Genomic DNA, 27,711 nt, shown 5'->3' with positions numbered 1-27,711 from the left:
GGTGCAAGCTACAGTATTTGATCTATAGCAAAGACGCACACACTGACTTTGAGCCAAATAGCAGATGTGTGTGGGATCTGTGTTACTTCCAGCTCTGACTACCCTGTTGCGGTTCCTATAAAAGTGTGTTAAGGTTAGAGAAGATTCCGACTTGGGTGGTTTGCCAAGACCACATTGCCAAATTGTTTCTTTAATTTCTGTTCCTCATGGTAAGCATGGTTATGGTACGATTGTGTAATGTGACTGAAGACTATATAAAATGTATATAAACTGCAAACTATACAAAATTAGACGTTTTTAGTCTGACAGTGTGACAGAATTGTTTTATGTGGTGGATTGCATGAGTCAATGTACAGCATATGAGTCTGTAAGGGAAAAAAAACATGAAGAGTGAGCAAGAGCACAACAGTAAAAAAAAAACCTTGTGTGTTTTGGTCTAAAACAGTCATTGAAGTTGGAAAATCTATAATTATTGACATTTCTAGCAACACTGCTAGCAGAACAAGTTGTTTGTTCCAAAACTATTTGCTGAATTGTTTTTACTTACAGCATATCTTTGAGTTGGGGTTTAATACAAGGGATAACAGTTTTGTAAACTCATATTTTTTTTGTTGTATTCAAGAAAGTCAACTTTCACTAAAACAAAACTTAAACAATCCAGTTGATCTGTCAAACTTAAGACTATATTGAGTTTGTTGCCTTGAAAATGTATGTACGTACAACTTTTTTTTTACAGTGTTCCGATTGATAACTGCTTAGCTTATTACAAACTAACACTTATAAGAAGGCTGTAAAATTCTATAAAAACTGCCAGTGCTTCTATTATCTTAATATCCTTTTGCAATGTTAAACCTACCTTGACACTTTTTTTGAGTCGATAACAGAAACACAAATAAAGAAAACATATGGTATTGAAATGTATAAAACTTTTACTATTAAAGTCCAACAGTAAAACATTTTTCCAACATCTGTAAAATCTTGTTACCCGAGCCACATGTTTCACCTGCTAATTAAAATGCTCTTTTTTTTTCAATTCAGTCTGCTCAAAGTGTTTAATTGAGATATGCAAATTGGACTTTAAATATTTAGTATGCAAAGGGACCGAGGCGTAACAACATCATGCTGTTGTTATTTGTATACTGAACATTAACAATATCACAAAAAATGTTCCAATACATTATATTATGTTTTCCAAACTTTAATAGTCCATGAGCCAGGACCCGGAAATGGACAGAAAAGCATAGAATTGGTTACATTATATAATGATTGAGATTGCCGATTGCATTGAATGCTCCCATTCACAGTTCTGATCATATGACTGTGCTCTTTGATGTAATGTTTTCCTGTACTGTCAGAGCTACTGCTAGTGAGTGCAGGCGCTGGGTTTTTAACCCCCTCACCAGAGGCGGAGCAAGAACATGGCTCATGGGAGGGCCTGGAAAAATCTGTGTGGGCCTAAATATTTCTCTCATATATTCAAATAAAATGACAAACTGAATATGAAGTTCAGATCTTCCTAAGACAACCACAATTATGCCATTCTAAATATTCAATAAAAATTAAAACAACACAAAACGCAAATTAAAAGATAATTTAATAATAATTCAATGATATTTAAAAAATATTAATAAAAATAATGAATCTCACTGGGTGGGCACTCTGTCAATCTGGGTGGGCCTGTGCACACCCAGGCCCACCCATGGCTCCGCCCCTGCCCCTCACCGCTGAGCTAGATGAGCCAGTCGGGCCGGCCCAGGCAGGTTCACTGACCTGCGAAGAGCGACTGCTGCCACCGTGGTGTCCCAGCGTCCGCCGCAGCTGTGGAGATAAGTGGGAACGGCCCGGCACACGCCCAGAGTCGCCGCCGCCGGGTCCATGCTTGCCGGCCGGTACGAAGCGAGGGGCTGACCGAGACGATCACGGCAGCTCAAGTGGGGGCGAGCTACCATGCTAATACTATGCAGCTTCGGATAGAGGAGGGAATGTGTGCCGTAACGTGCGCACTTTTAATCTTTTTTTTTTAGCAGTCTTACTTCTTCTGCTTCTTCCACGAGGCTAACTATGAATCGAAACTTAGCATCGACGTTCTAAAATATGAACGGTTCCGGGAGAATCGGAATGATGGTCCTGGTTCCACTCGATTCACGGTTCTCGGTGCCCAACTCTAGGGAACAAGAGGGAACAGTTGTCGTCTCTTTCAGGCAAATCGCCATGATCCACGTCCTCTATTTAAAATAATTGATTCTGAACTTAAACCCCATCAACCGATTTGCATGGACTCGTCCCCTGAAATGTGCAATAGATTTTTGGAGTTTTTCGTTGACAAGGTTGCTACAGCTCTCATTCCGAATGCCACATTTGACCCCTCTGTCCATGTTCCTTGTTCTGCTGAGTTGGATTCCTTTGAGGTGGTTTCCTTGACATTTTGGGAGGATAGGATGTGGTTTGCCATATGAAACCATCTAGCTCCACTTATGACTCCGTTCTTACTCTCTTCTTTTAAAGAGGTTGTGCCGAGAATTAGTGAATCGGTTTGGGCCATTATCAACAGCAGCCTGTCTTCTGGTGCAGTCCCCCAACATTTTAAACATGTTGCAGTGCAACCCCTGCTTACGAAGCCTGGCCTTGATCAAGGTGTGATGTCAAATTATCGACCCATTTCCAAGCTGCCTTTTATTTCTAAAAGGGCACCCTGTTACGTGTTTTTAATGATATTCTCCTGACAAATGACACTGCAGACTATGTATGTCTTTTTTGTTGGATTTGACTGCAGCATCCTATACGGTTGACCACGGTATTCTTTTGGCTCGTTTGCAGCACCAACTGGGCACTAGTGGAAGCGCTCTAGAGTAGTTTAGATCCTATTTGGCTGGCAGGACTCTTTCTGTTAGCCGTGGTTCCTCTGAGTCCCGCTCTGCCACGCTATCGCATGGTGTTCCACGGGGTTCTATTTTGGGTCCCTTGCTGTTCTCGTTGTATTTGCTGCTCCTGGGTTCCATCCTTTGAAAACACAGTATTTCCTTCCACTGCTATGCGGATGACTGTTCAAATCTATGTCCCACTAAGCAAAAAAAGACTTTCTCCATAAGTCCGCTTTTGTTCTGTGTAGGGACATCGAAGCCTGGATGTCACTAATTTTCTTAAATCTCAACGAAAGTAAAACATAAGTTATGTTTGGTCTCAGTGGCTCTTATACATCCCACCCTGTTAACCTGGGCCTCCTGGCTTCATATCTGAAGCTAACAGTCTCAAACTTGGGCCAACAAATCAGCGCTTCTCTAAGGTCCAGCTTCTTTCATCTTAGACAGCTGGCTAAGGTAAAACCCCTCCTTTCTCATCAGCACTTAGAATCAGCAATCCATGCCTTTGTTACATTTCGGCTAGATTACTGTAATGTACTTCATTTTGGAGTCGGCCAGTTATCTCTCAAGCGTCTCCAGTCGGTCCAAAATACTGCTTCTCGCCTCCTAACTGGAGCTTGGAAGACAGAACACATAACACCAATCGAGTCCTCCCCGCACTAGCTCCCAGTGCATTTTACGGTGCTTCTATTTTTTAGTCTTTTCTAGTCTTTAAATGGCCTCGCCCCAGCGTACTTCTCTGAGCTCCTCCACTCCTACGCACCTTACCGGTGCCTCAGAGCTGTAGACCAGGCACTGTTCGAGGTGTCGAGGACTAAGCGGTGCCCCAAAGGGGATCGAGCCTTTTCTGTTGCTGGTCCTTCCCTTTGGAGTGACCTTCCATTAAATGTTAGGCAAGCCCCCCCTCTGTCCATTTGAAGATGCATTTTTATTCTGTGGCTTTTTATCCGACATGAGACTGACGGTTTTCTGCCATTTTCCGGTGTCTATTATATATAGTATTTTGTATTTTAATTTATTGCTTTCACTTGTACCCCCGTGAGCCGTCACCTTATCGTGGTGGAGGGGTTTGCGCGCCCCAATGATCCTAGGAGCTACGTTGTCTGGGGCTTTATGCCCCTGGTAGGGTCACCCATGGCAAACAGGTCCTAGGTGAGGGACCAGACTAAGCACGGCTCAAAATGACCCCTTATGATGAATAAAATTAACGGACCACGTTTTCCCTTGCCCGGACGCGGGTCACTGGGGCCCCCTTCTGGAGCCAGGCCTGGAGGTGGGGCTCGATGGCGAGCGCCTGGTGGCCGGGCCTGCACCCATGGGGCCCGGCCGGGCTCAGCCCGAAAAGGACACGTGGGTCCCCCTTCCCATGGGCTCACCACTGGTGGGGCCAAAGGGGGTCGGGTGCCGTGTGAGCTGGGCGGCGGCAGAAGACAGGGACCTTGGCGGTCCGATCCCCGGCAGCAAAAACTACCTCTTGGGACATGGAATGTCACCTCTCTGGCAGGGAAGGAGCCTGAGCTGGTGTGTGAGGCTGAGAGGTTACGATTAGATATAGTCGGGCTCACCTCCACGCACAGCTTGGGTTCTGGTCCCAGTCCTCTCGAGAGGGGTTGGACACTCTTCCACTCTGGAGTTGCCCAGGGTGAGAGGCGCCGAGCAGGTGTGGGCATACTTATTGCCCCCCGGCTTGGCGCCTGTACATTGGGGTTTACCCCGGTGGACGAGAGGGTAGCCTCCCTCCGCCTGAGGGTGGGGGGACGGGTCCTGACTGTTGTTTGTGCTTATGCACCAAACGGCAGCGCAGAGTACCCACCCTTTTTGGAGTCCTTGGAGGGTGTGCTGGAGGGCGCTCCACCTGGGGACTCCATCGTTCTGCTGGGGGACTTCAATGCTCACGTGGGGGCAATGACAGTGAGACCTGGAGAGGTGTGATTGGGAGGAACGGCCCCCCCGATCTGAACCCGAGCGGTGTTCGGTTACTGGACTTCTGTGCTCATCATGGATTGTCCATAACAAACACCATGTTCAAGCATAAGGGTGTCCATATGTGCACTTGGCACCAGGATACCCTAGGCCGCAGTTCGATGATCGACTTTGTAGTCGTATCATCGGACTTGCGGCCGCATGTTTTGGACACTCGGGTGAAGAGAGGGGCGGAGCTGTTAACTGATCACCATCTGGTGGTGAGTTGGCTCCGATGGTGGGGGAAGATGCCGGTCCGACCTGGCAGAACCAAACGTATTGTGAGGGTTTGCTGGGAACATCTGGCAGAAATCCCCTGTCAGAAGGAGTTTCAACTCCCACCTCCGGCAGAACTTTTCCCACGTCCCGGGGGAGGCGGGGGACATCGAGTCCGAGTGGACCATGTTTCGTGCCTCCATTGTTGAGGCGGCCGATCGGAGCTGTGCCTGTCGTGGCGGCAATCCCCGAACCCGCTGGTGGACACCAGCGGTAAGGGATGCTGTCCAGCTGAAGTAGGAGTCCTATCGGGCCTTTTTGGCCTGCGGGACCCCGGAGGCAGCTGACGGGTACCGGCTGGCCAAGCGGAATGCAGCTCTGGCGGTTGCTGAGGCAAAAACCCGGGTGTGGGAGGAGTTCGGGGAGGCCATGGAAAATGACTTCCGGACGGCTTCAAGGAAATTCTGGTCCACCATCCGACGTCTCAGGAGGGGGAAGCAGTGCACCATTAACACTGTTTATAGTGGAGATGGGGTGCTGCTGACCTCAACTCGGGACGTTGTGGGTTGGTGGGGAGAGTACTTCGAAGACCTCCTCAATTCCATCGACACGCCTTCCACTGAGGAAGCAGAGCCTGAAGACTCTGAGGTGGGCTCTCCTATCTCTGGGGTTGAAGTAACCGAGGTAGTCAAAAAGCTCCTCGGTGGCAAAGCCCCGGGGGTGGATGAGATCCGCCCGGAGTTCATAAAGGCTCTGGATGTTGAGGGGCTGTCATGGTTGACACGTCTCTACAACATCGCGTGGACATCGGGGACAGTGCCTCTGGATTGGCAGACCGGGGTGGTGGTCCCCCTTTTTAAGAAGGGCGACCGGAGGGTGTGCTCCAATTACAGAGGGATCACACTCCTCAGCCTCCCCGGCAAGGTCTATTCAGGGGTGCTGGAGAGGAGGGTCCGTCGGATTCAGGAGGAGCAATGTGGTTTTCGTCCTGGCCGTGGAACAGTGGACCAGCTCTACACCCTCAGCAGGGTCCTCGAGGGTGCATGGGAGTTTGCCCAACCGGTCTATATGTGTTTTGTGGACTTGGAGAAGGCGTTCGACCATGTCCCTCGGGGAGTTCTGTGGGGGGTGCTTCGGGAGTACGGGGTACCGAGCCCCCTGACCGGTCGATCTACGTTCCTACTCTCACCTATGGTCATGACCGAAAGAACAAGATCTTGGATACAAGCGGCCGAAATGGGTTTCCTTCGCAGGGTGTCCGGGCTCTCCCTTAGAGATAGGGTGAGAAGTTCGGCCATCCGGGAGGGACTCAGAGTCGAGCCGCTGCTCCTCCGCGTCGAGAGGAGCCAGTTGAGGTGGCTCGGGCATCTGATTAGGATGCCTCCTGGACGCCTCCCTGGTGAGGTGTTCCGGGCATGTCCCAGCGGCAGGAGACCCCGAGGACGACCCAGAACACGCTGGAGAGACTATGTCTCCCGGCTTGCCTGGGAACGCCTTGGGATCCTTCCGGAAGAGCTGGAGGATGTTGCTGGGGAGAGGGAAGTCTGGGCTTCCCTGCTGAAGCTGCTGCCTCCGCAACCCGACTTCGGATAAGCGGGAGATAATGGATGGCAATGAAAAAAAATGGAATGGCTTTCACTTGTAATATTATTGCTGTTTTGTTGTTGTCAAGTGCTTTGTTACAGCTGTAGCTGTTATGAAATTCACTATATAAATAAAGTTGTTTTGTATGATTTTCTGAAACTTATTTTCCTTCCAATTGATTTCCGCTACCTTGGCATACAGTGCCTGGTCAAAGACACAAATTATCTTCTGCAGTCCAAGGGCCTCCATGATGTTAAGCGTTTTTGGCTTGTAACCCATTGTCTCTTGCACCACATACATGTTGCGCCTGAGGATGTTGAACCCAGTCCAACTGGTAATAGTTTGGTCTTCAATGTTAGTTAACTGGGTGGGCAACCAGATCATGTTATTAAATCTGGAATTCTAGACCTGTTTCTCAGCGTCCACATCTAGGCTGATGGTGATGGGGGGCTCAACTCTCTGACCAGCATTGTACATGGGGAGTAATGCTGGTGCTGGGGAAATGTTCCTTTTCTTGGCCTTTTGAAATGTCTTCTGTTCATAATGTGGCATTGGTCCAACGATTCTGGGCTGTACAGCAATACCATTTACTTGATATGATGTACCCTCAGCACTGGTTGTCTCCTCCTACTGGTCTATGTTGTCCCAGGCAAGAGAGTGTTGAAGACACCCCGGTAGATGTTTCTTGGCAGTGACACTCCTCTCTGGGACCTCTCCAGTTTTTGAAGGTACATTGCGGTGTCAATTTCCTCAACCAGTGTATATGAAACACCATGGCCTAGGCAATTCAGAATATGAATCAGTTCAGCATTTCCAGTCAGAGACGTCACTGCAAAAAGCAGGCAAATGTGCTTTGGTGGTTTGGTTTGACCACCGGTGACGATAAACACCTGATAACTGCCTATGGATTTGGTGAGTCGTTCAATTCTTTCTGATGGCTGGGGATCGGCTGGCTTCTCTGTAATCCCTGCAATCACATCCTCCAGTTGTTCCAAGTGTATCTTAGCTCCCTCAGGAAAGGTGAGCTGTTGGCCGTTGTTGACCTTGGATGTCTCCCACACATACCATGTCCAAGATCCACACCAAATAAATAGCTGTATATGGTTTCAAGTTTTCCCCTGCCTCCTTGCGTTTGATTAATTAATCATAAGTCTTAATTGAATTCAGGCAAATTCTGTCTAAAACAATGTGCGTGTTCATAAATGAGTATATTTCCCAAACTATAAGGGCTACATAAATAAATCTGGTACGTGCTGAAAGATAAGGCCTGTGAGATGTCAAATATGCTTTCTAAAATAATGTTTATATTACTAAATTACTGTGGTGGAAATAGATACACAGGCAAAATTTTAAAATGTTATTTTTAACCCGCTGAGCAGAATTTAAAAAAATAAGGCTGTAACAGCCTCTGATTTTATCAGAGTATGTAATACCAATATTTCATTTTTCTAATGTCTTCAGAATATATAATATTGTTTTAGTTAGGCGGCACGGTGGTCGACTGGTTAGCACGTCCACCTCACAGTTCAGAGGTTGTGTGTTCGATCCCGGCTCTGGCCTACCTGTGTGGAATTTGCATGTTCTCCCCGTGCCTGCGTGGTTTTTCTGCTGTTTCTGCTGTTTGTGCGTCATATTCGGGATTCAAGGAGGAGATGAGGAAGGTTTTTGATCACCCTGTCCGTGGTAGGGAGGCTGCCAAGCGGCAGGGTGCTCGCAGTGTGGCTGAATTTTCAATTACCTTCAGAACACTCGTAGCTGAGAGCAAGTTTAATGACGCGGTCCTCCAGGAAATGTTTCGGGGGGCGTTAAACGAGACACTAAAAAATGAGCTAGCTTCCAGAGATGAGCCACCTAGCCTTGACCAACTTATTAGTCTTGCCATTAAGCTTGATTGTCGTGTCCGCGAGCGCCAGAGGGAACATTCCAGGCTCCGGTCACCGCCAATGACACCTTCTTCACGCCAGCGTACTTCTGCCTTCCCTGAGGCATGGATCTTGACTACCACACCGCCCTCTAGCGGTGACTGTGAGCCAACGCAGCTGGAACGTGCCCGGCTCAGAGGATGAGAGGACTCGCAGACGCAGTGCCAATCTATGCCTTTGCTGTGGGGGGAGAAGGGCACTTTATTGCCAACTGTCCTCTGCCGCCGGGAAGAAGGCTAGGTTCGTCCATTGGATCACTGAGGACTGAACAGCATTACTGTCAGAAACAGGTACCCGTTGCCACTCATAGACTCTGCTTTCACCCCACTCCATGGTGCCACCATTTTCACTAAACTAGACCTTCGTCAGGCTTACCACCTGGTCTGCATTAAGGCAGGGGACGAATGGAAGACGGCTTTCAATACTCACAGGGGCCACTACGAGTACCTTGTCATGCCATTCAGTCTTACCAATGCACCTGCAGTCTTTCATGCTCTGGTCAATGTCGTCTTACGAGACATGATTGGTGTGTTTGCTTTTGTGTATCTGGATGACATCCTGATATTTTCCAGTTCCCAGTCACAACATGAGCACCATGTGCACCAAGTTCTTCAAAGGCTTCTTGAGAACAAGCTCTACGTAAAGCCGGAGAAGTGTGAGTTCCATGTCCCCAAAACCACTTTTCTGGGATACGTCATTGCCGAGGCGGAGCTCCAAATAGACCCAGCGAAGGTGAACACTGTAGCTAATTGGCCTAAACCCTGCTCCCGTAAGCAATTGCAGCCCTTTCTTGGGTTCGCAAATTTCTACCAGAATTTCATTAGGAATTACAGCCGCGTTGCAGCCCCTCTCACCGCCCTCACATCGTCATTGAAGTCCTTCCGGTGGTCCCACGAAGCAGACATGGCCTTCAGTAACCTGAAGAAGCATTTTGTTTCTGCTCCGGTTCTCATTCCCAACTCAACAATTTATCGTGGAAGTGGATGCTTCAGATATGGGGTTATGCTTTGTGGTGTCACAGCGGTTGACAAACGGTAAGGCGCATATTCGTGCTTTCTTTTTGTGCAGACTTTCCCCAGCTGAATGCAACTACAGCATCGGGGACAAGGAACTTTTGGCGGTGAAACTGGCCCTGGAAGAGTGGCGACACCTGTTAGAGGGAGCGAACCATCCATTCATCGTTTGGACCAACCATCAAAATTTGGAGTACATCCGCTCAGCCAAACGTCTTAACTCCAGGCAGGCAAGGTGGGCACTGTTCTTTGACCGTTTTGTGTTTTCCTTATCATATCGCCCAGGGTCCCAGAACATTAAACCTGATGCTCTGTCTCATCAATTCACCCCTGTGTGCGATGAGTCGGAACCTGAAACCATTTTGTCTCCGACCTGTTTTTTGGCATCCATTACTTGGGAGATTGAGTCTGTCTCGAGATCCTTCTGTGCTGGGCTGGGCATCGGAGTCAGCCTGTCGTCTGGTTACCATCTACAAACTAACCGGCAAGCGGCGTGCGTCAACCAGCAAATGGAGTCTGCTCTACGCTGTATGACCCACTCAAACCCGACTTCTTGCAGCTTCCAATTTGCCTGTGTTGAATATGCTCACAATACGTTGCCAAGTGCCTCCCTGGATATGTCTCCATTTCAATGTTCCTTGGGCTATCAACCCCCTTTGTTTCCATCGCAGTAGGGTGACTGCACTGTCCCTTCTGTCAAGAGCCACCTGCTTAAGTGTACCAAGGTCTGGAAGTTCTGTTCTGTTCTGCTCCATGCCATGTCAAGGTCACAGGTACAGACCAATTGCCGGCGCACCCCTGCCCTAAACTACAGCGTCGTTCAAATTGTTTGGTTTAGTTCATGTAACCTTCCCCTAAAGGTCAAGTCCAGGAAACTGGCACCCCAGTTCATTGGTCCCTGCAAGATTGTCGCTTCGGTGAAACCATGTGCCGTCCGCCTTGAACTCCTGCTTCTCTCATCCTACTCTCCACGTCTCTCAGGTCAAGCGGTGTCATCAAGCCCTTTGTCCCCTCCGGTGCCTCCCCTCTTCCTCCCCCCCTTGTAGTCGATGGCCAGCCGGCCTACATGGTTAGGAGGCTTTTGGATGCGTCGTCGCGGCCAGGGTCTCCAGACTCCTTTGTGGACTGGGAGGGATATGGGCCAGAGGAGCATGGTTGGGTCCCTGTCCGTCAGGTGTTATCAGGGTACTCATCCGCGATTTCCACCATCTGCATCCTGGGCGCCTGCGTCATGCGCCGGGTGGCGCTCGTAGGAGGGGGGGGTACTGTTGTGTCTCCTAGCTCTGGGCCTTGAGCCCCTCCCTGTGTGTGCGTGTGTGTGTGCGTGTCATCTGTCAGGAGCAAGGAGACGAGTGGTGCTAGGGCCAGGTGAAACCAATCTTCGTCATTGTGCTACTTAAGATGGTCCCTGACTCCACCTCGTCGCCAGATCAACTCACGAGTTTGTGCATCCAGCCATTTTTGTAGTTACCAAATAGTTTTGCAAATCCTGACTCTGTCTTGTTCCCTGCATTCTTCACATTTTTTTCCCTGTTCTTTGCCTGCCAGCCTTGTGCCCTGCAACCAACTGGATTGCATTCCATTCCCTGATCTGGGACTGCCAACTTTTGGACCACTGCTCTCTGCTACAGCTTTGGTTCAATAAAACAATCACCTTTTGTGCCACATTGTCTCCCTCTCTGCAATCCACACTCTCAGCGCCCTAACAGGCGCGCTTGTGAACTTTGAACAAGTGGAACCAGTGGAACCAGTCGAACGTGATACAGTATGGTTTGTAGACCGACGATATTGACTTCTTTGTAACAGAATAGAGGATAGTAATTACCACTCGATTTTTTAAAATTAAAATAGTGCTTCTCTTGCACTGACACGTTGTTTTTACATCTTCGATTGAAACAGTAAATAATAATAAGCCCTGCCTGTGTGAAAGCCACATGTCTAAGCTCTCTAATTCTTTTTAAATTATGTTTCTGTCTGCTACAGGGGCTGAGATATTAATTATTTTGTAAGTATTGAATTTCTGGGGAAAATTCAGGTTTTCAAAGGTAATTCCAAAGGCGACTTTAGGTTTTGGGAAGCTGTTGAACCAGGCGCTTTAGGCCTTAGCGAGTGGTGAAAGTTTCGTCTGACTCGCCGACGGATGCCCGTTTAAAAATAGAGGGCGAACCGGCCTATAGATGCGTACGATTTTTTCCACCAGGAAAAGAAGGCAGATGATGGAAGGGTACTCATGCTGCAGACAAATATGGGATGCTCAATTTTTTGTAAAATGTCCGGCTCTGTTAATAACCATGGCAAAAGCTACAGCCGTGCGATTTTGAATCTAATCATAATCCCACTGAATCGAACTGAATAGAATCGTTTGACATGAAAATCTACTGTTTTTTAATCGTGTTTTACACCATGTTTTGAGATACATATCAGATTGTCTTTGATTCGAGACATGTTCACCACAAAAGGTAGGTAGATAGATAGATAGATAGATGTAGCATAGCATGTTATGGTGGAAGTGCAATGTTTACGTTGTAGACAACCAGTCGGTCAAGTGTCCTTGTCATTGCCCTTTTGTCCCCCACCCTTACCCCCTCCCGGCCATTCCACACAATTTCAGACGAGACATGGGCCAGACTACTAACAGTTTACAAGCTGTCTGTCTGTCTCAAGTTCAACAGCAAAGTCCAACCTCGGAAACAAAAAGACAGTCCGCAATGCAGACAAAAGAGGAGGGGTGGAGTGGGGAAAAGGTGGTAAAATGGTAGGGTGTGTGAGTGTGTGTGTGTGTGTGTGTGCACGTGTGCGCACACATGCATGCGTGTAGAAGGAGGTGGTCACTGTTAGACATGAACTTGGGAAAAACAAGCTCATAGCGCTGCATTCCTGGTCTGAAGCATGAAGTATACTCAAGGGAGCTGTGTGTTGTGCGTGCGTGTGTGCGTGTGTGTGCGCGTGCGCGTGTGCGCGCGTGCGTGTGTGCGCGTGTGCGTGTGTGTGTGCGAGGGCATGTGTGTACGTGTGCCAAGTGTGTGAGCATTTTCTGTCTCTTTGAGTAATATACAATACTATACAATAAATAGAATAGAATAGAATAGAATACAACAGTTCATGTAGTATAGGTTTTAGAAGCTTGACGGATGAATAGATGGTTGGATGTGAAAACAGTGATTCAAGGGGAAGGAAGAAAGGAGCCATCTGGACTGTACACTGACAATAAACCAGTCCCGCTTTATGTTGTACAGTCGGCCACTAGGCTCCACACTTTACAACACTGACATCTGCCAACAGATGTGCTCCTCATAATGAAATGGCCCATATTCAATACATTTACATATCCGCCTGTATAAATCATCACCCTGGTGTAAGTATTTAATGTTGCATTATCAAAATGGCTTTTTTTTTAGCAGAAGCAAGAGTTGTCTGTATAGGAATGGTTCTTTTAAAAATGGGTGGAGAGGATTGCAGATTTTAATCATTTATTAGTAGTTCATGCATAATGACATGGACAATGGAGCCTCGAGAGTCCGCGGTTCAAGTCATGCTGAAGACACATGCGAAAATGCCCAAACATAGCTGTGAGAAAGAAGCTAGTCTGGTTCCTTCCATGGCTACTTTCGAGGTGCCCCCCTACCTATACCCTTGCTCAAGAGATACGGCACTGTTTCCCCACTCCTTTCATTCTCCTTGCGTTTCTGCATGTGTGTGATTTGCTGCTACGTGTGCAACTCACAAATATACAGCAGAGTGTGCGGTTTGAAGTTCGTGAGTTGCTAAAATCAAATGTTTGATACATTTAAAAGAATTGTGTTCATGCCAATCTGGCATTTTTCTGTCCTTATTATTTATCAATTCGCGCGCGTGTGCGCGTTATTGCGTGCGCGCAGACTTGCTTCAATCACGGCTTGTTGCATCGCGTATTGATGATATAGGCTGACCACGTCCCTTGGCAGTGCTATTTCATTGGCACTTGATTTCAAACGGGGTTTACGATAAATTAGTCAAGTAAATGTTTCTCTTTCTGTCCTTCAATGCTATTCCAGCGAGGTCACAAAATAAAAGGCACACAAACTTGTTAACTTGTCTTCTTTCTTTTAATCAATTTTAAATAGTGTGTAGGCCTGTTCCAAAAGATGTGAGCGTAAACGATGTATTAAAATCTATCTTAATTACCTATTAAATCTCTTATCCAGAGCCGCCAACGTAGTGTGACTAATTCTTTCAACAACCAGACGATTATGTCTGCTTGCCTTATTGGAGCAATATGCCGCGGCTATATTGCAGCTATTAATAATAATAATAATAATAATAATAATAATAATAATAATAATCCATTGCCCTGTAATTGGCTGTCGACTGTTTCTCGGTGTACCCGCCTCGTGCCCAAAGTCAGCTGGTGTTTATGTTTTGGCTATTACAACTGAAAATGTATTTTTAATGACTGAGTGAATATTTCTCATTACACTCTAAAAAGAGTTAGGTTAAAAATAACACAATTTTCGGTCAAACATGGACCGATCAACTACACGACCCAACTTTCTGGGTTATTTTTCAGAAAACAACCCCAAAAATGTGTGTGTTTGGGGGCTCGGGGTTGTCCAAAACAACCGAAAAATTGGGCTGTTTGTACAAAACACCTCAAAAAGGTGGGTCAAATTGACCCAATATGTGGATCGGTCCATTTTTTACTCAAAATTGTGTTATTTTTAACACAGCCGTTCTTAGAGTCTAGATTATACAGTATATCATCTCGTCAGCCTCTTAAAATAAACGCCTAAATCATATTTTGACAATTTTAATTTTTTTACCTTAAACATCCCTTTAGGATGCTGGCCACCTCTGGGAAAATCGGCTGCATCCTTAGTTCAACAGATCATTCAATTTTACGCCTGAAATGAAATTATTAATACATATAGGATCATCGGTATGTGGTTCGGTTTCAAGTGTTTTCTGAAAAAAAAAAGAAAAACTGATTTAGGTATTATTTTAATAGGGTGACGATATATTAAACCATTATTCTTTAATTGTTTTTAATCTAAGAATTTTCAAATCTAATGTTACTTCTCCAGATTAAGCAAGCCAATTATCAATGTATTTATAATATGAAATATTTACATTGCACATAAATCCATATTGAATTTGTTTTATACTATGTGCTATCATGTTTTCTTAAATCACTATCGAAATAAGAACCGAAACGCGCTTCTGTCTTTTCATGTCCCCTTGCTATTGTACCTTTTGTATATTTTGCATGTTATGCTCGTAACATTTTTAAACGTACAAGAAGATTCATTTTTCACATACGGTATTCCTCATCATGCAATTATATTATATTATTCAATGTATTTGTCCCTCAAAATATTTAATTATTTGTTTTCATTCAGACTATTGCTGTACAAATGTAAGTGAAGCAAAAATATTAATCAAATGCACGCCATGGATAAATTAAATTGTTTGCTATAATGCGATAGCATGCGATAATGTTGCAGATTTTTTTCGTCCTCATCTTTCTCTGCTATTTAGACAAAAAGGCGCAGAAGGCACTTTATGGGCCTTCGAACTTCCGTCAGTATTGTTGGTTTTAAGGGCGGACAGAGGCTGCGTTGTAAAGAGTGTCAACAAGCCAGCAGCGGACACCGCCGAGCTCACTGCTGATTGTGGACACTGCAACCCCTGCAATTTATTTGCGTGATGCTTATCAGTGTAGATTTCAAGACCAAGAGACATTAAATTAAAGATCATCACGTGCTTTTCATCGACACGTGTCGATGAAATGCTGACGCAGTTGAAGAGGAAAGACAAATCTTGAATGTGTGTGCACGTGTAAGTGTGTGTGCAAGTGAATGTGTGCGTGCATGTGTCTGTGAGTGTGCGTGTGTGTGCGTTTGGGTGCGCGCGTGTGTGTGTGTCAACACAGTTTTCTCCTCTTGTAAAATGGACAGAGTCCAGTCCACTGATATATTAGTGGCCATTTACTGTGAATGTCAAGGGCAAACTTTTCACGGTCCATCCCTATTTAGTTCATACATATATATATATCATTTCAGCATGTAAAATGTAGTGTGATTTTCCGGTGATTTCCTAAAAAACAAACAAATTGTATGTATTCGTTTTACAATTTTAATAGTGTGCAACCGAAAACCAAGTACTTTATATATATATATATATATATATATATATATATATATATATATATATATATATATATATATATATATATATAATGTGTGTGTGTGTGTGTGGGGTGAAAGCACATTTTTAACCTTCACGTCATGTATATTTTTATCAAATGAATTGTGACAAATTAAATTAATTATAAACACAACAAAAACGACAATATTTCCTTATATTGAAATGCATTTTATTGTATATGTTTCATTGTCATGCTTTTACATATTTGAATGAAGAGATGCTCATAACGAGTTTTTATTCATAAGTGTACAGACAGTATCAACAGTCGGGTATTGTTCCAGTAGCTTGAGCAACTAATGTCCTTGCCTATCAGCACTTTCAAGTGGCTATCCAAGCCAATTACAACCATTCCCGGAGCTTCGTGCACGTTGGCACAGTAAATTATTCAATTCAAGGTCTACTTTAAAATGCACTGGACAGCTGCATTTAAAAAAAATCCCATTCGTACTGTAATAAAATCTGAACCCGTTATAAACATCACTTGACACACAGGCAACAATAGCAAATGAAAACAGACAAGATCGTTAAAATTGAGTTGATGTCATATTTACAAAATGCCTGAAATTGAGTTTAATCGAGGGCTTATTTGGTTCATTCACATGTCCTACATGTCATGATACAATATGCGTCTTTTGTGATAGACCAGATCAGTCACAGCATGTTGGAGCATTTCATGATTAATCACCCAAATGCCTCACCTGGGTGTCATGTTTATGCTAACACAAATTCCAACAGTTATGGTCCAAATGAGCATGATGCTAAGGCGTGCTGTTTTTCACTTTAGTCACAAATTTCTTCTCCTTTACCCTCCTGTTCTGGAACCAGATAGTGATCTGCCTCTCCGAAAGGTTCGTCGCGGCCGAAATCTTCCTTCTCTTGTCCTTCGTGATGAATTTGTTGGCGGAATATTCTTTCTCGAGCTCCTTCAGCTGCACCTTTGTGTAAGGTATCCGCTTCTTCCTTCCTCGGCGAAAAGGGGAACATTCTTGCTGGTGGGCAACCACATCTGATGACAATCACAGAGGAAACACCATAAGAAACGCTTTGCCACATTTTGCTTCATTGTCTATCATGATACCAAGATGGACCATCAATTTATGCCATGTTTGTTCATTAAAAAACACACATATATATATATATATATATATATATATATATATATATATATATATATATATATATATATATATATATATATACAGTTTCACCTTTGCAGTGCCGACCTGTAGACAGCTGGGATAGGCTCCAGCGCGACCCTTGTGAGGATAATCGGTATCGGTAATGGATGGATGGATGGATATATATATATATATATATATATAACTCATTGGAACTCATTTACATTTAAGATTATTGTGAAGCATATTGTGTTGTTGCTTTGCAATGCAATATATGTTGCACTGTCTGCATTTTTTTATTGGATTAGCGTTTCTTTCTGATTTTGATTTTTTTTTCTTCTATTTTACTGATTTTTTTTTATCTTACTTTAAAAGTCTCTTTTGCATCACGCATTTTTTAGCATCAAATAAAAATCATATTTATCAAATAATAAAGAACCAGTAAAATGGAACCAACCAAATTTTAAGTGGATCTCTTTTGTACTATACGCCTATATGCAGCATTGTGTGCAACATGGGTGCTTTAACTTTAAATTAATTCATATTCTTAGTTAATAATCCATCAGTTAAGATAATGACGCTCTGTTCAGTAACCATTTCATATTAGCAGGGGTTATATTTATATGTAATTTATAGATTTCCTAATACAGGATGTGAAAAGCATAAAACGTTTCTGGTTACTCTGATGGTTTAAAAAAAACTTTACTCGAACAAACGTACGGTGGTAGGCCTGTTGAAATATGTTTTTAAACTCATTCAGTTTACAGCCCTGCATACAGTTGTGCGAATAAGACAGTATTATGCACATAATTGTCTGCTTGAACGATGCATTAATAAATGCTAAATATGGTACGTTAACAAAATGCTAATGATACATGAGACACGCAGACATGCACGACACTTGTTGTTTGTTTTGTCAAATGAGGAAATACCTGAATCCGATCAGTTAATTATAGCCCAGTGCGGCAATTAATGAATTCTTACCAGCCAACGCGGATTTCCAGAGGTGGCTCTGCCCCTGGTCTTTGGAACAGTACATCTGTCCCCCCCAGCCGTTGGTGAGAGCCCATGGCTGGTAGCTGTCCATGGGGATGAGGTTGTCATGGCGCGGCTCAGCAGTACCCAACGTCTGGACCACGGACACATCCAAGTAGCTTGCCATGGATTGGTATGGACTCGGGTAGCCGTGGTAGAAAGCGAACTCCTTTGGCCTGTGGTTGGGGTATTCGTCGGAGCTCACGGTGGTGTCCATGTACTGAGAGCTGAGCGCGGCTCCAGTAGCCTGCGTGCACGATTTGACTGGACCACGCCCCATCCTGCACGGATAGTAGCCGTTGCCAAAGTAGCCGTAAGGTAAAGCAGGTGCTGCGGAAGTGCTCTGGTGGGGCACGGCCGCTGCTGAACACGGTCCCGCCGCGCACGTTTTCACCGACGATGCAGATGCATCACTGGGACCCGATACCGACACGTCCATGGTGGAGTAGCCGGCTGAAGAATGCACTAAAGCCGACGGATGGCCGCTGAGTGCAGCCGCGGCCGCCGAATGAGCCATGATGTTGCGGCACTGGTTAACCGCAGTGGTGGTGAAGTTCCCGCTGCCCACCAACCCCTCCATGTTCTTGTTCAACTCGTCCAGATTATTGTCATAAACAAACATTACCGTTTCCGCCGACCAGCGAGGGTTGAGGACCAATGAGGTTGTCATATGAACTCTTTACCCACGATCACGCTCTGCTTTGGTTTGTTACATGCAACGTAAAGCGCGCCTACATCTGCTCCGACTGCTGTGCACGCACAAGTAAGGTATAAGAGATTAGTATTGTCCTCACGCACACAGTCATCGCATGCGTGACGCGGAGTGCTTACAGACTGAGGAAAAGACCGTCACTAACCAGCCGGTCATCCAGTTTCATATCTTGACGCAAACCGCTTTGAGAGGAGAAGATGGGGTTGGTCGGGTGTCCATTGGATGAGCCAGAGCAGTCACGTGATAGGAAGAACTACACGCACACACAAAAACGGAAAAGACGATGTGTTTCGGGATTGTCACTCAAGGAAAATATTTTTAATGGAGCTCGAGCTGGCAGTGAAGAATATTAACTACATGTGTCGGGAGCTATTGATCGTATAGTTAGAATTTGTCAATCTGATGTCTTTCGCTCATGTAATCCACACAAGGAGGTTTCCCTGTTTCGATAACCGCGAATAAAAACAACACAGCGACAAGCATGCGGGTTTTGCGCCGTGCGTAAAGAAAGCGCAATGCAGTGTGCCAAACCACCAACTGCAGTGGTTTTAGACAATGAAAATTATGACTGTGTGTCACAACATGTGTAAAAATACGAAGCATAAATGTTATGCCGCAGGAAATATTGACAAACCCCCAAATAATAGCAGTATCAATATTCTATTCGTTTAACTCAATCTTTATTTATCAGGTAAGGCATCTGAGAACAAAATCTAATTTGCAACACCGACAGATAGATGGATGGATAGATGGATAGATGGATAGATAGATAGATAGATAGATAGATAGATAGATAGATAGATAGATAGATAGATAGATAGATAGATAGATAGATAGATAGATAGATAGATAGATAGATAGATAGATAGATAGATAGAGATGGATGGATCAGTTACGTCAATTTTTGAATCATAGCAAAATAAGATATGTTAACATTTACAATAATTATTAGATTGTAGACGGCACGGTGGGCGACTGTTTAGCACGTCCACCTCACAGTTCAGAGGGTTCGATCCCGGCTCCGGCCTCCCTGTGTGGAGTTTGCATGTTCTCCCCGTGCCTGCGTGGGTTTTCTCCGGGAACTATGGTTGGGATAGGCTCCAGCACGCCCGCGACCCTTGTGAGGACAAGCGGTATGGATAATGGATGGATATTAGATTGTACCGTGCTTCTCGCCCAAAGTCATCTGGAAGCTCCACCTTATAACTGATGATGAGAATAAGGTGTCTGGAAAATTGATGGATGTACAATATTTCATTATACTCCTGTGAAAACATTTCTATGTGTATTTTAAAAAGTAAAAATACCAGACGCGGTATTTTCCATTGGTCCATTTGTCATATAAATATTTTTCTAACATGATCGGGTCCAAAAAACAAAACAAATCCTAATGTTGTTCAGATTATCCAACATGCGTCTTTGTAGAATGTCAAAGTATGACGTACCAGATCAATTGTTTTTCATTGCGCGTGTCTTATTACCTGAGGCATATTTCATGTTATTTACTCTGACCTGGTCCCATAAGCAGAAGAGAATATTTCCTCAATAAATATGATACACAGATGATGGTATTTTCCTGAAGACAAATATTTTCTTTTTTTTCAATTGGCATTTTCAATTACAATAAGAAGAAAAATACATTCCACGTAATTCTTGCAATCCCTGAAGGCAAGCACCTTCATTTGCAGTATGTGGCACATCACATGCAACTCGCCAGAGGCCACACACAGAAGCCTTGAGTGGCGCTCTCCCGCAGTGTGGTCTGCACTCAGACGGGCCTCGGAGGTTCAAGGTCAAGTTTGACGCAAAAAGAGTGGGGGGCGGGGGCAGACAGATGTACTAAGATCAAGTTCAAGGCCACCGCCACCTTTTCAAAGCTTTATATGTGCGTGCGTGTGTTTGTGTGCGTGTGCGGGTAGGTGCGCGCGCGTCTGCTTGCAAGAGGAGACCAGGAAGACGCCACTCTGTCTCAATGACGCTCTCTCAATGAGTCATCACACGCCCTAATATAACCAGTATTTATCCAGTATGAAGACAAACATCAAGACGGAAGTTCCCAACATACAGTACATCAACCTGAGCGCATCGTTTGTATTCATCAAACTCACCTTTACCGTTTATCGGGAAGATTTCCACACATTTTGTTATTACTATCATCGAGACACAACAATTTTTTTTAAATAATGAAGACTTGAGTATGGACGTCCACTCGCAATAGATTTGTTGTCATTATGAAGAAAATGTGCAACTATTGTTTCTCAATCAATTTGAGTTGTGACGGCGAGAAGATATATTTTTAAGTATTCTATATCGACTTCAGATGCCTCCGAGTAAGGTGTGTAACCATGGGCTCCTTTTTTTTTGCGCGCGTGTTGCATTCATACAGTGATGGCAGTCGGACGAGTTGTGAATTATGTGAAATATGAGAATAAAATAAAACACTTTTGTAGATTTATTTAAAAGCGCACCTGTTTATAAAATGCATACTCTGCGTTCACATTGTATAAGAAGATATGACCTGTACTCAATTTTTTTTCGCATTTTGTTTAGCATTCTTTCGCCATCGCCATATTTAAGAAAGAACTCAAGAACGCAATTTGTAAAATAAAATTTTGTGTTTGTTGTGTTTTATTTTAAATACACAGTTGAGGGCTTTCCTTGGAGCGTTTCTTTCGTTCCTTTTTGGTAGCGCCAGTAGAACATTATGATGTTAGTCACAATATTTGTGTCGGTATGATACCTTTACTTTCATGTGGCATATATATAGTGTGTTTTTTCAAGCACCATTACATAACACGCATTGTCTGAGAGAAATGTCAGGGTTGTAGTTCTTTAAATTTAGATCAGTAGATCTATTGCAAAATCGTGAAAAATAAAAACTAAACAAAATTGACTTTCTAAAACATCCATCCCGACGATCAGTTTTTTATCAGTTTTATCCAGAGATTGTTGTTGTCCAAAACTGTAGTTTTAACAAACAAACAAACAAACAAACAAAAAAGTGGCAAATGATTCAGTGGATTTGTACAGCTAGACTTCACAATTCTTGTCAAGGCCTCTTTCGTGTCATTATAATTTAAACCATTCACAATTTCACCGTTTCCTGCATCTAAATTGTGTGGAAAAAACAAACTGCAACCCTGATGCTTTGGGAGGTCTAGTGTTTCTGTCCTTCACACATGGGAGCCGATGTCATGACCCCCCCCCCTCCCACCCCATCTTCATGATGACTGCCCCCTCCCTCACCTCCATAAGATTACCTTACCGCAAAACTCACCGCATTCGCATTCGAGGAAGGTGGGAAATCAGTTTGTCCCACTTTCGACTTCAAAGCGTTCGAGACGAATATAAACAACAAAGACGGCTGATTCCGATAATTTTTTGTTTTTCTGGTTCTTCACAAAACATTTTGAACTTCAGCAAACGTTTTCATAATTTTCTTAATTTATATAAATAAATGAATATCTTATCTTCCAAGCATTCTATTCATTTCACCAAATAACTTCATGCAGGGAGATAACGGCATATCTTCACGCAGTCAGTACAAATAACTAAATTAATGTAATAATATCCATCCATCATCCGTGTGTGTGTGTGTGTGTGTGTAGAAATATATTATATTAATAATAATAATAATGATAATAATAGTAATAATAATAATAAAGGATGAGGAACTCATTATATTTTCACTTTACAATGCATGTTATCTTAATAAATCGTATGGTGGATAGTGGGATGGGTCACATGGAACCTATACAAATTACACATTTATTTATGAAGCCCTTCTCAGATTTGTAAAATATTGCATTTAAAACTCTCTTTTCTGAAGCAATACATTTTATATTTACAACACGAGTGCACCATGATGACATTGCAATTTCAAAACTGAACTCCCAATCAACAAAAGGTGAATGTATACACACACACACACACACTCTTTAGAGCTGCAATGAGTAATCAATTAGTCAACAACTAATCAATAATCAAATTATCAATCATTATTTTGTATAATCAATTAATTGTTGTGAGACCTAAAATTTTCCAAAATCTCAATATGTCAGCTTCTCAGCAGTAAATATTCTTATATTTCTTTAGTCCTCTAATCGGATTTAATATCATTGTGTTGAATCTAAAAAATACATTTGCAAACATCTGCTTTTACTCTGGAAAACAATGATCAACATTTCTCCCTATATTATTACGTATGGACCGAACTATTAACCGAATCATTAAAACAAATATATAGGTAAGTGCATTTTCCGCACTGTCAATTTAATGGGACAGTATGTAGAATGTTTAGATCTTTCAATATTCATTCATTTAAAAAAAACGCTATTCATTTAAATGTAAATGAAATGCAAACGGCGGCACGGTGGACGACTGGTTAGGTTAGCACGTCTGCCTCACAGTTCAGAGGTCGTGGGTTCAATCCCGGTTCCAGCCTCCCTGTGTGGAGTTTGCATGTTCTCCCCGTGCCTGCGTGGGTTTTCTCCGGGTACTCCGGTTTCCTCCCACATTCCAAAAACATGTATGGTCAGTTGATTGGACTCTCTAAATTGCCCCTAGGTGTGATTGTGAGTGCGGACTGTGTGCCCTGCGATTGGCTGGCAACCAATTCAGGGTGTCTCCCGTCTACTGCTAAATATATATATTTATTCATTTTCAACCGTGATCATTTGAATCAGGTATTTTGCAGGCAGGGAGAGATGGAAAACAGGATGGAAAGGGGCTCTTGCGGACCAGACTTGACCACCCCTGATGTAACCCTTTGCATCAAAGAAGGCTAGAAAAGTCAGGTTTTAGATTGCACTTTGCACTTGAACTTTCCTGTAGTTAAACACTGCCAAAAACAAAACAACCAAGTTGAAATCATAGTGACAGTCTGAGCATAGAATTCAGATGTTAATTATTGTCAAAAAAATAATAACTTTTTCCTATCATCTTATTTATAGTTAGTTACTATTATTGTATATATATATATATATATATATATAAATACATACATATACATACATATACATACCCCCCCCACACACACACACACACACTGTATATTATGTAGCATTCCCTCCGACCAAGGATGAAACTTTACTGATGATGTTTGGCTTTTATTTGTTGAGCAACAATTATCCATGACCGTGGAATTCATTCATGACGTAATCACCATATCCGTAGCCTAAATCGCCGTAAGAGCTGAAACACATTTCAAAACACGTGCAAACATTAGCAAACACCTTTCACATTCAACACTCAATATTTACAAACACGAATAATTAACTGCATCAAATTACACACTTTTTGCCTCTTCGGAGGGGTTGCCTGTGTAACGTGAGACCGTTTACTGTGTCTCTGTAAGTCGGCGTCGCTTTTGACAAGAATGAACATAGTTAATACAATCAAGCTGCTAATTTGTGCACTGCGCTAAACAGGAAACACTACACAGGAAGTGACAATTTTCGATGCACATTTCAAAATTAAACAATTAACTAATGTTGTTGAAATAACATGATAACGAATATTTACGCTCCCACCAAAATTATGAGTTCAGAGTACATTCGAAGAACTGTAACGAATAATTTTCTACAACTAACAACTACTTCTAGTTGCTACCTTGTGAACATTCCAGTATCAGAACTAGCTTTTGCACAGGACAATCTACAACAGAAGGCTTACTCGTGCGTTGACCTTTGTTATTCAGTTTTTTGTCTCCAAAGGAGATTTTCACTCTTCTCACGAGTCCGTCCTTGCCAATGACAGTCTCCAAGACTCTGGCAAGTCTTCACTCACCTCTGGGTAACTGTTCATCAACATCCAACACAACATCGCCTACTTTGAAGTTTCTTTTTGGTTAATGGCACCGCTGTCTGGCAATAATGTTGTGCAGATACTCGAGTCTCCACCTGCACCAGAACTGATCAGCCAAGAATTGTACACGACGCCATCTCTTTGCTCCGTACAGGTCCATTTGAGGGAAAGCACCAGGAGGAGGGAGTGCTGCGCTGGACTTCAGGTGCAAAAGGTGGCTAGGAGTGAGTGGCTCCAAGCTGTCAGGGTTGTTGAGGTTATCCACAGTCAATGGACGACTATTGGCGATGGCCATGGCTTCATAGAATAAAGTCCTTAAAGAAGCATTGTTGAGTCGACCATGGGAAAGCGACAGAGTGGTACTCAATACACTTCTGACTGTCTTTATTTGGCGTTCCCACACTCCACCTGCAGGGCTGGAGTGGGGTGCATTCATCACAAAGTCGCAATGTTTTTATGATAGATACATAGTCAATCTTTGAGTGTCTAGTTCCTTTAAGGCTGCTTTAAACTCATTTTGTGCACCAACAAAGTTTGTTCCCTGATCACAATGAATTTGGCGGACTGCACCCCTAATAGCAATGAAACACCTTAATGCATTTATAAATGCATCAGTAGACAAGTCCTCCAACAGCTCAACGTGAATGGCGCGGGAGCAAAAGCAAGTGAACAAAAGTCCATACCGTTTTTGTTGTTTCCTTCCCTCAGTGGTGACAAAAGGACCAAAACAATCCATGCCGCAATATGTGAAGGCCGTAGATGGCTCTAACGGTTCAGCCGGTAGATCGCTCATTCTCTGGCCCTCTGGAGCTCTGCGAAGTCTGCGACAAATCACACAATGGCGGATAAAAGAAGCAACAGTTCTGCTCATACCAGGGATCTTTGACTTGAGCGTACAAAAGCTCATCTTTCTACATGTTGCTAACTGAGACTGAAACTACAGCTGCAGATAGCTCAAGTCTGGGGATTGTAGTCAGTTTAGTAGGAGAAACGCGGGCTTTATCTATTACCAGTGAACAGTGAATCTCCTCTTTAACATTTATAGCCCTTAAATATGTGCATTGTCCATAACCACTTGTACTCGCATCCGAAAAGTGGTGCAACTCAATTTCTTTGCGCTCTCCGAAACCAGCCGGCATGTAACAACGAGGTATATGGACTTTGTCAAGGTTGACAAAGTCACGTTGCCAGTTCTCCCACCTTGGTCTTAATGTTTCTGGCAGGGTGTCATCCCATTTGATACCTTGGTGGCACATTTCCTGTGAGATCCTTTTGCCGTTGAGCACATATGGTGCCAAGAAGCCAAGTGGGTCATTGATGGATGCAACAGTTGAAAGAATGCCTCGTCGTGTTGCTGGTTGATCTTTTAAAGAGTTATCAAATCTGAAAGTATCCTCTTCAATACTCCACAGAATGCCCAAGGTTCTTTCATGTGGCTTGTCTTTGAATGTCAGGTCCTTTGTTGTTGTGTCTACAGCACATTCAGAGGGTGGAATTCTTTGTAGAACAGCATGACTGTTTGAGATGAATTTATGTAGCCGAAGCCCTCCTTGCTTGCATATTTCTGTGGCCTCTTGTGCAAGTTGTATTGCCTTTTCAACAGTGTTTGTGCTTGTGACTCCGTCGTCCACATAAAAGTCCCTTTCCATGAACTCCGATCCAATTGGGTGTGAGTGACAATGTTCTTTGGCCAAGTACTTTAGTCCGTAATTTGCACAGCCTGGTGAGGATGCTGCAGCAAAAAGATGTGCCTTCGTCCCATAGATCTGTGGCTGGATGTCTGTATTGCCATTTTTCCACCACAGGAAACGCAGGTAATCTCTGTCACACTGCTGGACATGAAACTGGTGGAACATCTTCTCTATATCGCACATTAGAGCAATAGGATGAGGCCTGAACCGTAGTAAGCTTCCTGTTAGATTGTTTATTAGGTCTGGCCCTTGAAGAAGATGATCATTCAAACTTGTACCCGTGTGTTTAGCAGAACAATCAAACACAACACGTAGTTTAGTGGGCTTTTTGGGGTGATAAATTCCATGATGGGGGATGTACCATTGTTCACCTTGCTTTCCGTCATTTTGTACTTCTTTGACATCACCCCTTTCAAAAATGTTTTTCATGTACGCTATATAGTCGTTCTTGTACTTCTCATCTTTGTTGAATTTTCGCTTTAAGTGTGCAAGTCTGATTTCAGCAAACTTTTTGTTGTTGGGTAAGTGCAGCCTTTGTTTGAATGGTAGAGGCATCTCACAGTGTCCTTGCTCATTTTTCCTTATTCCTTGAGCTTGTTCAGAAATACGCGATCCTCTTGTGAAACGGACTCTGGCATATTAATTACATCCATGGGAGTTACATAATGGAAGTTCTTTTATAGTAACCCTGTGGCACAAACTTGATTCAGTTTCATTGAGCAATGCGGTGGAACCGCCAACAATACTCCACCCGAGATCACATTTTTTTTTTTTTTTTACCCTTGTATGATCAAATTTTATTAGAAAACAATGTGATTCTATCAAGCAAGTTCTCAGTTATGAACAGCTTTTTTTAATTCAGTACATTATTTCTGTTACTATATATGAAGTTAATTTAGGAGAAAATATCACCTCCCAATCACTTCATTTGGAGCAGTTAAGCTCCAGATCTGGTGTCATATTACAATAACAAAACACTATAAAATGATTCCCTCACTTCCCTCCTCCCCCTTCTGTCCATGTTTGTTTCAACCATCCATCAATTTTTTACAGCGCCTTTGTTCAAAAAGCTCACCAGTGAGCTGGAGCCCATCCTAGCCCCCACGTTTATTCCGTGAGATAAAAGTGCATTTTATCGTTAACGTTTTTGCGCTCCGGATTGAGGCATTTCAAAATCTGCGCCAGCACGTTGACAGTCTGCTCACTGCTCAGGCCTGTGCGCTTGGTCTGGAATTTCTTCAGCAGGTCCTTAGTCCTTAGGCCTCTTCTGTTAGCTGTACATCACTGGAACTCGGGGTAGATTTTCCTGACGGGGGTTGAGGTGTGCTCTTCCCAGCGGGAGTGGGGTTCTGACTGCTGGGGATTGCATATGGTTCATTGATGTCTCTGAGCATAACTTGTCTTGGAGCTAAACTTCTAGGACAGTTAAATCCGGTGAGTATTCCAACATCACAATTCAGTAGAGGTGGTCATTTTTCAGCGATTTCTGTGAGGTGTGGTCATTGTTTTGCAGTGTCACAAGTGGGTATATTGTCATAATTGATGGGAATAAAGTCCTTTGTGTATGAGGGAGGAAGGTCAATGCGAATGTCTGAGTTGTAACTCCTCA

The 27,711-nt window shown here is 43.6% G+C and overlaps 2 protein-coding genes across 4 annotated transcripts; both read right to left on the bottom strand.

Annotated features, from left to right (window-relative positions):
• Positions 1–16,336: 16,336 nt before the first annotated feature.
• On the bottom strand, positions 16,337–18,712 carry hoxb13a (homeobox B13a). The gene is made up of 2 exons (XM_086055760.1): positions 17,844–18,712; positions 16,337–16,747 (listed from the first exon to the last, which is right to left on the bottom strand). Exons 1-2 carry the CDS (start codon positions 18,562–18,564, stop codon positions 16,500–16,502), a joined length of 969 nt encoding a protein of 322 aa, XP_085911886.1. The 5' UTR covers positions 18,565–18,712; the 3' UTR covers positions 16,337–16,499.
• A 5,040-nt stretch (positions 18,713–23,752) lies between these two features.
• Positions 23,753–26,423, bottom strand: LOC147135010 (uncharacterized). 3 transcript variants are annotated; one of them, XM_086056031.1, is made up of 2 exons: positions 25,095–26,423; positions 23,753–24,827 (listed from the first exon to the last, which is right to left on the bottom strand). In XM_086056031.1, exon 1 carries the CDS (start codon positions 26,283–26,285, stop codon positions 25,323–25,325), a length of 963 nt encoding a protein of 320 aa, XP_085912157.1. In that variant the 5' UTR covers positions 26,286–26,423; the 3' UTR covers positions 23,753–24,827; positions 25,095–25,322. The 3 variants fall into 3 exon arrangements, with proteins under 3 accessions (XP_085912157.1, XP_085912158.1, XP_085912156.1); XM_086056032.1 differs by having other exon boundaries at positions 23,753–24,725; XM_086056030.1 differs by having other exon boundaries at positions 23,778–23,799; positions 23,902–26,423.
• Positions 26,424–27,711: the final 1,288 nt, after the last annotated feature.

The sequence above is a fragment of the Filicampus tigris genome, chromosome 16 (genome assembly GCF_054856515.1).
Source record: "Filicampus tigris isolate MCC_2025a chromosome 16, RoL_Ftig_1.0, whole genome shotgun sequence".
Classification (NCBI taxonomy): domain Eukaryota; kingdom Metazoa; phylum Chordata; class Actinopteri; order Syngnathiformes; family Syngnathidae; genus Filicampus; species Filicampus tigris.
This window is presented reverse-complemented; position numbering and strand designations above follow the sequence as displayed.

What these genes read in the sequence shown, in the direction of transcription:
- hoxb13a (XM_086055760.1), bottom strand. Translation starts at nt 18,564, where the DNA reads ATGACAACCTCATTGGTCCTCAACCCTCGCTGGTCGGCGGAAACGGTA. An exon ending in CTGGAAATCCGCGTTGGCTG is followed by an intron (nt 16,748 to 17,843) that starts GTAAGAATTCAT and finishes GATTGTCATCAG; the next exon opens with ATGTGGTTGCCCACCAGCAA.
- LOC147135010 (XM_086056031.1), bottom strand. Translation starts at nt 26,285, where the DNA reads ATGTGCGATATAGAGAAGATGTTCCACCAGTTTCATGTCCAGCAGTGT.